Source organism: Porites lutea, chromosome 1 (genome assembly GCF_958299795.1).
Source record: "Porites lutea chromosome 1, jaPorLute2.1, whole genome shotgun sequence".
In the NCBI taxonomy this organism is placed as follows: Eukaryota; Metazoa; Cnidaria; class Anthozoa; order Scleractinia; family Poritidae; genus Porites; species Porites lutea.
In genome coordinates this window covers 41,508,438-41,522,295 of record NC_133201.1, presented here as the reverse complement: position 1 = coordinate 41,522,295, position 13,858 = coordinate 41,508,438, and the positions used below count along the sequence as shown (strand labels likewise).

The 13,858-nt window shown below is 40.2% G+C and overlaps 1 protein-coding gene across 1 annotated transcript in view; it reads right to left on the bottom strand.

The window, feature by feature from the left end:
- Positions 1-522: 522 nt before the first annotated feature.
- Positions 523-13,858, bottom strand: part of LOC140951016 (uncharacterized) — a 23,620-nt gene continuing 10,284 nt past the window's right edge. Inside the window, exons 2-10 of the mRNA XM_073400240.1 lie at positions 12,924-13,267; positions 11,972-12,248; positions 11,184-11,514; positions 9,432-9,625; positions 8,516-8,845; positions 7,036-7,942; positions 5,793-5,996; positions 3,756-3,931; positions 523-1,942 (exon numbers count right to left, since the gene is read on the bottom strand). Coding sequence (XP_073256341.1) covers positions 1,666-1,942; positions 3,756-3,931; positions 5,793-5,996; positions 7,036-7,942; positions 8,516-8,845; positions 9,432-9,625; positions 11,184-11,514; positions 11,972-12,248; positions 12,924-13,267 — 3,040 coding nt within the window. The 3' untranslated portion in view covers positions 523-1,665. The remainder of the gene's footprint in view (positions 1,943-3,755; positions 3,932-5,792; positions 5,997-7,035; positions 7,943-8,515; positions 8,846-9,431; positions 9,626-11,183; positions 11,515-11,971; positions 12,249-12,923; positions 13,268-13,858) is intronic.

Sequence of the window (13,858 nt, the reverse complement as noted above, 5' to 3'; positions counted from 1 at the left end):
TGCGTATAGGATGGAAGCCTTTATGGTCGAGGAAGAAAATAACACCTGGGTACTTACCATTTACATTGGAAAACCGGAACTTCCAGTTGGAAAATCTAATGGTTTGCGCCATTTCGTTGGAAGTTTCAGAAAATCTGAGCTGTGATTCTGAGAGATGCAATTTTTCTACTCTTGTTAGTTTGTTTAGCTGATTTGAACATACTTTGTGGCGGGTCGTTGTCCCGACATGCACATGATTTCTACCAGGGTAAGTTTTGCATAATAGTAAGCACCCCTAGACATAAGGAAATACCAAGCGGCAAACGCCCTTGTGGCTTACCATATTACGTCTAATAGTTGTTTTCAAATAACAGTAAGTTAATTCGGCCAGATTTATTAATTTTTTGAATTAAAATGAAGACTTGAAAACAATAGGCAACGTTTTTTACACACACTTCTTCCGTCAGCTTTTTTAGACAATCTATGCACGCTTTAATGTACGCCTCGAAAGATTTACCCATGAATTTAATACACCTGAGTGCAAAGTAACATTAACACATTAGTCTTTGCAAAGTAACGCAGAGGTACTGCCTCACAGCTTTTAAGAAGAGCAATATTATGTATCTGTACAATATGCTTTGCGTTGTTTAAGATGCTAACTTTTCATGGTAATGCATTGACAGTTTGTATTTTTGTAGAACAATTGGAACGATGTAATCTAGTTTTGTACATAAACAATCAACCACATAATTAAAGAACACTATTTATTCACTTCCATGTTTATTTAATGTTACCTCTTCAGGCAGAAGTCTTGACAGTTAACGAAACTTAATTGATTACCAAGCCATGTATGTACTGGCATGAATAAACCTGGTCAAGTCAGGATCAAAAAATAAAATCAAGAAGAAGGCCCGATTCTATTTTAAAAATACTGTGCAACGCAAATGATCCATTGAGTTTAATATGCGTTGTGCGTTTTCCGTACCTTTTCAACGCACATTTCGATAAACTTTTTAAAACTAAAGCGATTTTATTTTGTAAAGTAGTACAAACTAATCAGAGCTATGCGAAGGTCCTACGGAAAGGCTTTGTTTAAACAGTCGAACCATAGGGGTCAACTCCCTCATCTCCAAGGGCGTAAACAAGGGAGCCCCTGAATCTAAATCTGGAGAGTCCAAGAGCCCACGGGTTGGAGGGCTAAATTGCATTACAATAACGACAGAACATTTCTCTGTGTATTTCCACTCTAGTTTCGATAAGGTTATGTTACGTGCTCGTGTATGTGACAACTGCACAAAATTAAACTGCTGGATCTCTACAAAATTCAATGGCGCCAGGCGGTCAAGAAAAATCAGAAAATTTTGTGACCAAAACGTGTGTATTCCTGTTTGTTGGTACCTTAACAAAAACATGTGAGTGGTTAATTACGACCCTGCCAAAAGCAATGGTGTAGGTGCGGAGAAAACGACTTAAATTTAGCTTCGCCACATTATTGTCTGAATACCTTTACAAAAAAATGCATTAGACGTTTAATCGTTGCAAAAGCACTGCTATGAATGCTGAATGAAACGTAAGCTATAGACGTGCACGCCCTTTCTCTGTCAACTAAAGAACTTAACACAACACACTTCTTTCAAAAGGAGCATCCATGAGCTTTTACCCTCTTGTAAAGTAGACGCTTAAATGTTACTTTGGCATTTTACTTTCTATGCCGCCTTCAAGCGATGCCCGCGTTGCACCACCCACACCGTCAACATCTTCCCGAGCCTTAAATTTGGGGTCGACGACAGCTGCAAGGTTCTTGAGTAGCTTGTTTTGGGCCTCCAACATGGCCATCATAGATTTGATCCTCTTCTTGTTTTTTAACATCTCTTCTTTTAGTTCAGCAAATTCAGATGTTTGACCCTCTTCGACCGGTTCTGGAGCTGCTTCAGCAAACCTTGCATGCACCCAATCTATTATTCTAAGGAGTAAAACAACTTACAATGTATTTTCCTTTCAATTAAATGTTAGCACCAATATGGGAATTACAATTTCCGGTAACCCTATCCTCAGCAAGAAAACTGATCAACAGGGCAGTAATGGCTAATACAAGTATTAGGCGGGGAACAACTCCTGGCAACCAAAGCCATTTCGTGGTCACGCATAATCTATAGGCAAAATGAATGAAAATATCCAAAGCTACTTGATGATAACCGATATTTAGAATACACGTCATACAAAGGACAACAGACTGGAAATATGTAGTAACAGCTAAATGAGTGTTCCACGAACGAACTCTCTATGTGAGCATACACACATACGCTTTTTCAAGCCTGGTTTTCAGAAAGACATGCCCAAGCGCAGAATAGCATATTTGACTCAATTCTCGATACCAGCTCTCCTCAACCCAATGATAAACAAGACTGCGGACGAAGCGTCCGCCACATTGCTTTTGATATGTTCGCATGAGGTCTGGGTCAAAGTGACCTATGATTGGTCCACGGCCTTGTGTTCATGCTTGTGCTTATGTCAACCCAGTTTTCCCTAGTCAAAGCTACCAAATAAACATAAGTACAAGCACAAGAAGAACGAACTTGAACGTTTTTCTTGTGCTTATGCTTATGTCGACCCAGTTTTCACTTGCTTACGCATGTGCTATTTATATTAATGATCTCCCTTCATGTAATTTGTTTTCAAAACCCAGAATGTATGCAGATGATACTACCCTTACCACATCTGCAGAAGACCCATGTGTCCTTGAACATAAAATGAATTATGATATGAATTTAATCCAGTCATGGCTGTCAGCAAACAAATTAACTTTAAATGTTAAGAAGACTAAATACATGCTTATAGGGAGCCAATTTAAGTTATCCCAAATAAATAGTGACTTCACAGTCAAAGTCAATAACACACCCTTAGAAAGAGTAATTAAACATAAATCCCTTGGAGTTCAAATTGATGAATCTTTGAACTGGCGCCCACACATTCATACCATTTCAAAGAAAATATCCGCTGGTATTGCTATCTTAAGGCGTGTAAGTCATTTTATACCATTTGATACTAGAGTGAACATGTACAATGCACTGGTAATGCCATATTTTAATTACTGTGGTGCCGTTTGGGGTAATATCAATAAGGGACTAGCAGACAAACTTCAAAAGCTGCAGAATAGGGCTGCTAGAATTCTCACCTTTTCTAACTATAACGTTCGCTCAAGTGTTTTGTTGGATGAGCTTGGCTGGGAAAGGCTAGAATATGCAAGACTTAAACAGTTGGCTGTGACAATGTATAAAATCCATAATAATCTTTCCCCATCGTATCTGAGGCGGATCTTTACCAACACCTCAAATGTACATTCACACAATCTTAGAAATTCTGAGTTAAATTATTATGTCCCCAGACCCAAAACTGAGTCTGCAAAAAGGAGCCTACACTACAGAGGATCTGTTCTGTGGAACAAGATTCCCTCAGAGATTAGAAAACTGCCTAGTTTAAATGTTTTTAAAACTTCAATTCATGGGAAAGATTTTTCTAATACACCATGACCCATTGTAACTCTTATTATTCATAATGTAAGTTTTTGTATTTTTAACATTATAGTCAATAGTTCCTTAGTCTTTTAGTCTTAGTATTTTAGTCTAGTTTTAAACACGATTCCTAGGAAGACCATGTAAAATGATACGATTTCGTGTATAAATAAAGATTGATGATGATGATGATGATGCTTGTGCTTATGCTTATGCGTTAGTGAAAACCAGGCTTTACCACGATTTGGTCAAAATGAGGTATACCTGTTGACTCTAGGCAGCTTGTTGGGCTTCTCTACATAAACCCTTTCGTAAACCTTTCGGATGATGTATTTGGGATACGCCTCCTCTATTTCAAACTGGTATTCTAGTTGCATCCCAAGTCTCTTAATCGTGGCATATTTCTTCATTGTCTCGGTGTCTCCCACTGCCAGACCAACCTACAGGAAAATTGTACGGTACATTAAAATAAAGATTTGCAGAAGCAAACTTCCGATATCGTCTAACTTGGTCACAAAAAATAATGATTTCTCCGTTTCTGATTGGCTTAACTTGTTATGAAATAGTAGCACTAGCCAAATTTGAAAACAAAATACGTCATTCGCCCAACATTTTTTAATTCTTGGACCACCGACGCCATCCGCCCATAACATGTGATTAAGAACTGTTGAACGCAGCGAATTTTGCTCGCTAAACCCTACGTCACCATCTTCGAAAAAGAGCTACATCGGAGACCCTTTAAGGGTAACTGAGCGCCGTGGCTATAGCGTTCCAGTAAATATGGCTATTTCGTTTTTTCTTGATTAAAATGTTTTTTTAATTGCAGTACAAGAGTACGAAGTAGTCGCAAAGCTTCTTTCGGCTCTCATTAAAATGCACATTTACGGCTTTAACACCGTCTTGAGCGGGCTGTTTCGGGCTGTTATGCCCAACAAGTGGTAATTGCAATTACTACTGCGACGATCCTCATTTAAAATTTGTATTTCGGTGTCAGCTGCTGACATCTTTTTCATATTTCATTCCTTTCACGGTAAAGATGAACTCAACAAATTGGCCTGTTCCCAGTAAAGGCCTTCATAGGTCAAATGGTAGAGCATTGCAGCGCTAACGCAGAGGCCATGGGTTCGAATCCCGTTGAAGTCCCGACATTTTTTTTCGAGTTTATTTGCAATTGCGTAAATTACAATAGACCTTTTTACCGATACGGCGGCCGTATTGAATTAATTCGATTTAAGGAGTATTATAGAATGCCCATGGGTTATGAGCTCATTTCGTTTGTATTTTCGAGCGCTTTTCCGAACATTTTTTCTTAAAGTTTTCTTAGAATAAAGTTGACATGGGAAAAAAGATCTTTGTGCTGTGTTTTGATTTGATAATGATCGCGTTTTCCCGAGAAATATACAGTGAAAGACCATATTTCTAATACTAAACCAGAAAAAGGCGATCATTATTACATCCAAACACGGCACAAGGATCTTTTTTCCCATTACAATCTTACTATAAGAAAACTTTAAGAAAAAATGTCACGAAAAGCGCTCGAAAATACAAACGAAATGTGCTCATGCCCCCTGGGCATCCTATAATACTCCTTAAATCAAATTAATTCAATATGACCGCCGTATCGGTAAAAAGGTCTATTACCAATGCGAGGATCATACCTTCATTAATAAATTTATTCTGGAATCCCAAGTGTTTTGCAGTTGGCGTGATGTCCCCCGTGGATGTTGCCGACTAAACCATATTTAGATTTAGATTGAGAAAAGACTCAGAGAGTCCTGTGCGGAACCTTTACAAATGACGTGTGATTTCTCCGACAAATTACACATAGCTTACACAGTTCTAAGGAAATCGACACCCGCTGGAAAAGTATTTTTTTCTTGCCAAAGTCAAGTTTGAAAATTTTTCTGTCGACTTAAAACGCAAAATCCCAAATATGCGCAGGAAACTACAACAAGCGGCTCTTCAACAGCCTGAGAAAACAACCGAAATTTCCAGACGCCACGGCTGGTTTCCCTGCGAAATGATGTCTGAGGAAAGAGCACAGCAATTCCATACTGATGACCCTTCACTTCCCAGATCTAGTCAGTGCTTCTGATTGGTCGTGCAGCGAGGTAAATTTTCTTCAACCAATTAGAAGCACTACCCAGATCAGGGTAGTGACAGGTAATCAGTATGGAATTTCTGTACTCGTTTCTCAGACGTCATTTCGCGGGAAAACCAGTGGTGGCGTCGCGAAATGTTAGCTGTTTTCTAAGCCTATTCTTTCAGCTGTTGAAAATATATATCAAACCAGTTCCTTACCAAAAGGTTCATCAAAGCGATAGTAAGGAAAAACAAGCACAAAAAGAGGAAGAAATATCCAAGTCGAGGGAATGGATTCAACGGATTGTCGTTCTTTTCACTCCTTTGGCCAATGGTGCTTATGAAGGTTGATCCAAAGTCCAGTTCACCAATCATCATCACGAGCACGCGGAGCAGGGAATGATGCACTGTATGGAATCCAATCTGAATGATAAGGTGAGATAAAATGCGGTGTTACCAACAGATAAAGAAAATCGGCCACCATTTAGACTTGATTCACAAGCTAATGTTTCGAGCGCTCGCTCGAATTGGGTTACACGCAGTTTACATATACGTACATACTAACAGTGGAGCTACAGCATTAGTCGACTCGTGGCAATTTGGCACAATGAACAGCGTTCGCTGAAAAAAAAAGACTTCTACTACTGCTTTCTGTGTCGGTACCTTGAAGTAGGGTGGAGCCAAACATCGTCAACAGGTTGCCCGAAATGATCGGTAAGATTAAAAAGTCAAGGCACCGGTTTCGATGTGTTTTCGCCAGGAAAAAAAGCGCGATTTTCGGCTTCTCCCTACATTAAGGCAGCAACTGACAAAGGAAAACAAAAATAGAGAAAAAAAGTTCTTGTTTTGGAGGTGAAGCTTGTTCAAGACCGTAGTGTTTCTAGCACCTTTGGTTATTTGAAGCTATAAATATATATCCACGAGAGGGCTAAATAGAGCAGATTTGATGATTTGCTAAAAACCATGACCCTGCACTGGCCCTGCATCAATTCCAACGAGAAACGTTTTGGTAACTGTCATAATGCTCTTCGATCAACAGTAATTATAAGAATTATTACTGTTTTCAATTACTTATTATTTATTTTTCTAACGAGAGAACCTTTGGGGGCTTGGATCCCTTAAAGCAAAGGATAGTAGTACGTCGTTGAACTGAATTGACGTCATCTTGCTAATAGTCTCCCTGGATATGATTGATACAGTGGAATCTCCTTTGTGAGACACCTCCATTCAGGGAATACCAAACTTTGGTCCCGGAAAATGTTCATGTAATCTTTGTATCTGCTTGTGTATCAAGCTCTATTGAAGGGAAATCTCTATTAAGGAAAAGGGACATTTTCCTCGATCCCAAAATTCATGGTTTCTCTCTTATCTTTTCTTTAGAGTTAAATCAACTAATAACACAATTCTTGTTTTTCCTCGCAAGATTAACTGATTAACCAACAATACCTGAGAACTAACTTACCTGTTCTTTAAAGAGGACGTAAAAAGCCAATGCAAATCCCAGAACCAGAAAAATAAACACAACCATAACTTGGAATACAGTCTTCGTCACTTCTATATACATTGAGATGTAAGTGCCAAACAAGCGATATCTTCTGAGAAACAGCATCATGTTGGTGTAGCACACGAAGATTGCAAGAACTCCAATATTCCAAAGTACTCGGGGATCCTGCATACCGCCAAACCAATCGTCGAGGTCGGCTGGATTTGTGACATAGGGGACCATAAACAATGCTGTAGTGATATAAAGGGTCCAGTCCAGGTAATTAGAAAGGTCCTTGAAGTAGTTCCAACGCTGAATGTAGATTTGCAACAGTTCTTTGCATATGTGCAGCAGGGAGAAAATCAAGATCACAAACGGAATAGTCTCTGTGAAGGCGTCGTCTTTATTGTAAATATCTGAGGGTTTTGGCTTGATGAGAACTCCTCGAGTGCCATTGCGCTTTGGTGGCACACGCTCCGGGGGTTTGAAGGTTTGGCCTCTCCTTTGATGGACAACGAATTCAGTAAAGAGCACCATAAGCAAGAGATAAGTGACAAGGTCGAACAAGAAGACATATCTTCCTAAACTCTGCCACTTTCGTTCATTAAATTTCAGCGTAAGAGGATGTAGAAGAAGTCGTTCACGCTTGTGCTTTATCATCACCTGAACTGTAGAAAACCTTCCACTCGACATGTCAGCATCTGGACCAGGATCTAGGTGCTTGAAGTCATAAGTTACAGCGTAGTCTGGGTCGGCTGGGTTGAGATGGTCCGAGCAACGTACGCACTGATTAAGAACAACTTCAGCTGCTTCAGGGAAGTTTTCAACCAGAAGTGAGATTGCAGTTTTACCGTTTGATGTTTGATATTGCTCAAGTTCCTTCCACCTTAAAAAGTTGCAGGTAAAAACAAATAAAATGACTTGACATTCGACATCTCCCCCCCAAAATATATTATGAAGTATTCGTAAGAACCATTATAAATTGTTTAATTAGGAGTGTTACCTAACGTGGACTCTCCAACGGTCCAGACTTGGCAAACATGATTTTCTATCTGTATACTGACGCAAAGAATGGAGGTCGCTTCTTTTCATCGAGAGACAAAAAACCAACCAAATGAAACACTCGGCGCTTTCATGTCAGGAATTGAAAATGAAAATAGCGATCCTTGTTTGTGTCGTGTATTTCTAATTATTTTATTGTCCTTTCGAAAACTCCTTGGGATTGCCATCTGTTAAGTTATAATGAGTCTCTTTTCCACCACTTTTGTGGAAAGAATCTTTCGTGGGCTTCAAACCCATTTCTTTGTTTGTTTGGGGTGTGGGGGTACAGGGAGAGGTGGGGTTTCAAGCAGGTATTACAAAATTAAAGGTGGGATAATATATTTGCAGTTTGTAGTAACGTTATTGTTATCGTGTTGGTTTAAGCTAATTATTACTGAGTGAAAATTACTCTGCTAACCTTTCGTGTTTGGCAATCGCAATGGCGGCATCACACGATCCTGCTTTCGCGGCAACTTCCAAACAAGCAAGACCTTGCTTATTTCTCAATGTTGAGGATGCACCATGGTCCAACAGTAAAGTCACAATAGCTGGATGACCCTGACCACAAGCTACATGCAAAGCAGTATCACCACCGCTATCCTGTAGGTCAGCAGAAGCTTTGGAGTCAAGAAGAACATCGGCACATTTTGTGTGGTTTCCCTGAGAAGCCCACATCAGAGGTGTTCGAAACTTGTTATCCCTGCTGTCGACCTCAGCTCCCATGCTAAGAAGTACCAGACAGGATTTCCTATTGCAAAGGAAAACAAGTGCAAAATGCAGGTAGCTTGGTAAAACCGTCTTGGATTCCCGTATTCGCCACTTGCAATCGCACTTGCTCTCTCCTTCCCCCCCCCCCACCCCCGCTTAAAAAAAGAAAGTCCATAAGTAAATTTATGGCCGGGGGGTTAAGCAAAGTGCATAATGGGGGATATGCGAATGGTGAATAGAATTAAGAAAAGATGGAAATGGTAATTGTCTCACGGAATAAACCTTATTCACGATACCCGCCATCTTTTCAAGCGCTTTAGGATTGATGGGATAAAAGCAATGTTACGTGGTATTTCAGGAGGCAATCAAAACATAAAATTTACCTTTTCGAGTAATCGTGATCGATTTTAATGATTCTTTCAAAACAAAAGGACGATTTAATAGTCGCACAAAATTTAAGGTTCGAGTTTCCAAGGTTTCACGTCACTATGGCTTGCTGTGAGGACATCTTTGATCTACGGACGACTCTGCATCCAAACAAGTAGCAAAGATCACTTTCACCCATAATGGAAAAACAGCGATAACTGTGAAGAAGAAAAAAGAAAATTCTAGAATATATCTCTTGCCTCTGCCCTTTCCTTGCAGCGCTGTGCAATGGTGTTCGGCCAAGATCGTCTCGCGCATTTACTTCAGACATGCGCTTTGCCAGAGCTTCAACGTGTTTGGATGAGGCCTTTTCTGCTGCAAGGTGAAGCGGTGTCTTGTTACTCTCATCGTTGAAGCCCAAGCGCTTCTGCTTGGATAAGACGAGCTCTAAAATCTACAAACAACAGGGTCAGTGTCATTTATTGATCTCCTACACTACAGCCGAATCTCTATTAAAGGGGCTATGTCAGCTGGAGAGCATGCGCTCTGAGATTATGCAAATTACTTTCAACTGTCAAAATTCTATTGTTTTTAACGCGTGACTTTCTCCGTGTGCGCTCTGAGGTTATGCAAATTACTTTCAACTGTCAAAATTCTATTGTTTTTAACGCGTGACTTTCTCCATCTTCTCTGTCACGTCCAAGGCTCCGAATTTAGAGAGGTTAACAAGCGAAATGGGTTTAGATAAGGGATATTTCGAAAGAATTCACGGAACGTTTTTTCTCTGGTTATGCTAGATCAAGAATAAAATTGTGACGACAATTTTACTTGTAGTTTTGAAGTAAAAATGCATGCCATTTATAAAATAGAGCGCAAACAAAAATTCAACAACAACATATTGTCTTATTCAACAAAATAAATCGAACAGGCTGATCGAAGTTGTATTTTACAAACGAACTACAAAAGACGCTAGACCGAAGATAAAGACCAAGACTGTTTCAAATCATTAACAATTAGACTTGTCTGTCGCTAGTGATTTTATAATTTAGATGCTGATAGAACAAGAGACATCAAGTCTTTGTTTTGATCTTAGGGAAACATACATTATCGCGCAAAATTGTTCGATCGTGCCGAATCACTGTCATTAATTCTTTAAGCCCCAATAGTGAACAGCTACCAATTTCTCCCAACAACAACAGTACAGGTCCCGAGAATGAACGAAATGATCACTACAGATGAAATGTCTTGATATTTGAAGAAATTTTCTCGAGCAGTACCACAAGAATGTATAAAGAAAGTGCAGAGATACTGGAGCTTAAAGGGTCAAGCTGCCATCTATCGGTAAGTTCCTAGAGTATCGACGGACAAACTTGTCAGTACATCACTTAACACATAACGCCTAATATAGAGTGAGTTCGACTGTTTTAAAATACAGTCAACTCTTTCTCAATGGACACCTCCCTGAAGTGTACAGCTGAAAAGATGGTCCATGCCTAAGAATGTCTGTCCTAGAGAAAAAAACCGACTGATGTAGGCTCCCTATCACATAAATGGCATTCCCGTCCGCCACCACCATTTGCAAACATGAGAGAGTCAGACTACCAGACTACCTAGCCTGATGTCGGGAAGGTGTACATTTCGTATATATCTGTGACTTGCGATTCATTAACCAGTTAGCCGGGCAAAGTATTCTTTCGAACGAATTTCGGGTTCAGCATTAAATACAGTACGGCGAACCTCCATTAAAGATATCTCCATTAAGCTGTTAGCCTCGAAGAAAGAACAGGTGGCTCTTTTATAGAGGGACTGTTTACGGTGATTTACTGAAACTTTTCTCCGCCTAGACTCTGGTAAAAAGAGAGTAAAATGGTGGTGGCTTATAGAACGCCCCTTTATAGAGGTTCGACTGTATTATAGTCACTTCTATGTAAAAGCGCCGTTATGTCAAGTTCTCTGGCGGTGATAAAAAAGTGCTGTTGAATTGCTTTCTAACAGTTCCGTTCCAACGTTACCTTGATGTCTCTCGTCTTCGCTGCGTAGTGCAGAGGAACTCTATCCTTCAAATCTCCTCTGTTTAAACAGCTAACCCCCGCACGACTTTCCAAAAGCATTGATAGCATCTCTAAGTGCTCGTTCTCTACAGCAATATGAAGACAGGTTTTCATATGCAAGTCCGCTGCGCTCAAATCAGCTCCAATTTTGAGAAGAACTCGGGCGCAGTCCACGTGCCCAGCAGCAACAGCATTCAACAAAGGAGAACGTCCTTCACTGTCACGAGCATTAATTTTTACCTCCTTTTCCACAAGAAATTCAATAAGGTTTAACTGGTTAAACATAGCGGCCCTACATGGAAACGATAAGGAAAGGGTTAGTTAAGTGATTGAAGCATAAAATTTACCAAACGCTGTTTTTTTCTTTTTCAGTTCCAGATTGGTAATTAAGAAGACAACATGGAGATACTTTTAAGGTCTTGCAAAACTAGAACATTAGTATTGTCATGCCGGGAAGATTGATTTGTGAATTAAACGACATGAATCTGGAAACAAGAATGTTCTTCACTGATTAAATAATCATTTTTGTTGAGACCTAGAACGAAAATTTCCGTTTGTTCGATTTGTTTCACATGCCACTACCTGACAAACATTTAGGTCACCCACAACGTTACCACCAAAATTCTTCTAGTTTAGCCTTTCTATTTTTTTAGACTATGGGCAAAATTCTATGGAACGTTTATTCAACACTTAAAGTACTCAGTATTGCTTAGTCTGAACAATCTTTATTCAATGCAAATTGAATTAACCTGTGGAGAGGTGTTTTGGAGTTCCCGTCTTTCTTGTTCACATCAGCACCTCTTGAAATAAGTAAGTCCGCCACCTCAAGATTTCCTTTCGTTGCCGCTATGTGAAGGGCAGTGACCGAGCCACACTTAAGATAGTCGACATCAGCGCCTTTCTCAAGGCATAACTCAGCAGTCTTGAAGTCATTATTCCATGCGGCCATGTGTAAGACTGTGGTGTCCTGTAAGTCACAAGTTCCCACAAGTTCTTTCTCGTTAGTATCTACATCTCTGTCGGTAGCTTTAAAGTACAAAAACAATGACATCAAGTTAAGAGGAGAATTCACTTACATAGTGTACCTTCACCATACGATCACACAATTATTACGACCAAAGACGACTTTAAGGAGTCTAGTCCCCAGGCTTTGTGCTCTCTACAATCTCACTATGTTTACACTAGCCTAGGTAGGTGGCGGGATTTATCTGCGCTACTGCTTCTTTCTATGAGTGCTGTTGCTGTTTTTGTTTGGGGTATAAAGCAGCGAGAAAATAGGGACGAGTCAAACTGAGATCCCGCAGCAGACGAAAAACGTCGCATCTAGCTACCGTGTACGCGCGGCGGCTACAGCACTAACCTTTTCTCTTACCGCCAGATAAGCAGGTTGATAAGATCAGGGAATGTCTCCATAAAGTTTTTAGTAGTGCATAATTGAACGTTTAAGTGAAATGTGTGCTATCCAGCAAATCAGCAGTCAGCATTTATCTGTCATCGCCAGAATTTCACAGAGGACTTGCATTACAGTGAGACGCTTCCAGATTTATATGACTAACTCGTTAGGAAGACCTAAATTTAATGACCCACAGGGGATCGTTCGATAATAAATAAATAAATAAATAAATAAATAAATAAATAAATAAGGACTATTTACACTCCAAAGGAATCACTTCAATTACTGTTAAATCAATAACCTCTAACCTCGCTTCAAAATCATCATCGCAACCTCTGAATGTCCATTGAAAATGGCACTGTGAAGCGGAGTTGTCTTGTCCGCTGAATTCGCTTTTATGTCCGCTCCGAAGTTCAACAAGATTTGACAAACCTTTCTGTGACCTTCGCTGCAGGCAAAATGAAGAGCAGTTTTTCCAGAATTATCTTTAGCGTCAACCTCAACGGAAGGTTGATCCAAAAGAACTTTAACGATCTCTTCATGTCCTCCACGCGCCGCCAAGTGAAGTGGGGTGTTCCCATTTTTCCCTCTCAGGGAGGGATCAGCGCCTCGTGGCAGAAGAACATCGACAACAGTGGAGAGACCATTGAATCTAACACAAACAAGAGGACTTGGTTAAACCAGTAGCTTGAATACAACCACTATTAAGTGCCTAAAGGAGCTAATCAAACAAAATATAGAAAAATGTACACCATTATTCCCGATACGTGTTCTTGGACACGTGTCGTTTTGTTGCGTTTACATTGTAGTTCTAGAGAGGTCACAAAACTTTTTTTTTTGCTAGCGAAAGAAGTGCGCGACGATAAAATGCGGCGAATTTTTCGAAAGAACTCCTCTTTTAAACGTGCTTGTTTGGTGGTTGTCCATCATGTCCGAAGAAGACTGTGTGTTGTGGACTGCGTGTTGTGTGATCATCCATGGATTCTCTGGTGGCTCTGCAAACCCAATCTGGAAGCGCAGAGTCTGGAGCAGGTGGGACACTGGAACTCCGTTGTTGTGATATCAGCAGAGAATGCTCTTTGGCGTCGTTGAAAGGCTGCCAACAGAGACCCCTACGCAACAGGGCCCGGTTGCATAAAACGCCCGTAACAGTTACGGGTATACGTACGTGTTCACGTAACTTAAGTGAGTTGTATTAAATCACTTACGTGGTCCACTTAGGGATTTCACTCAAGCGAATACA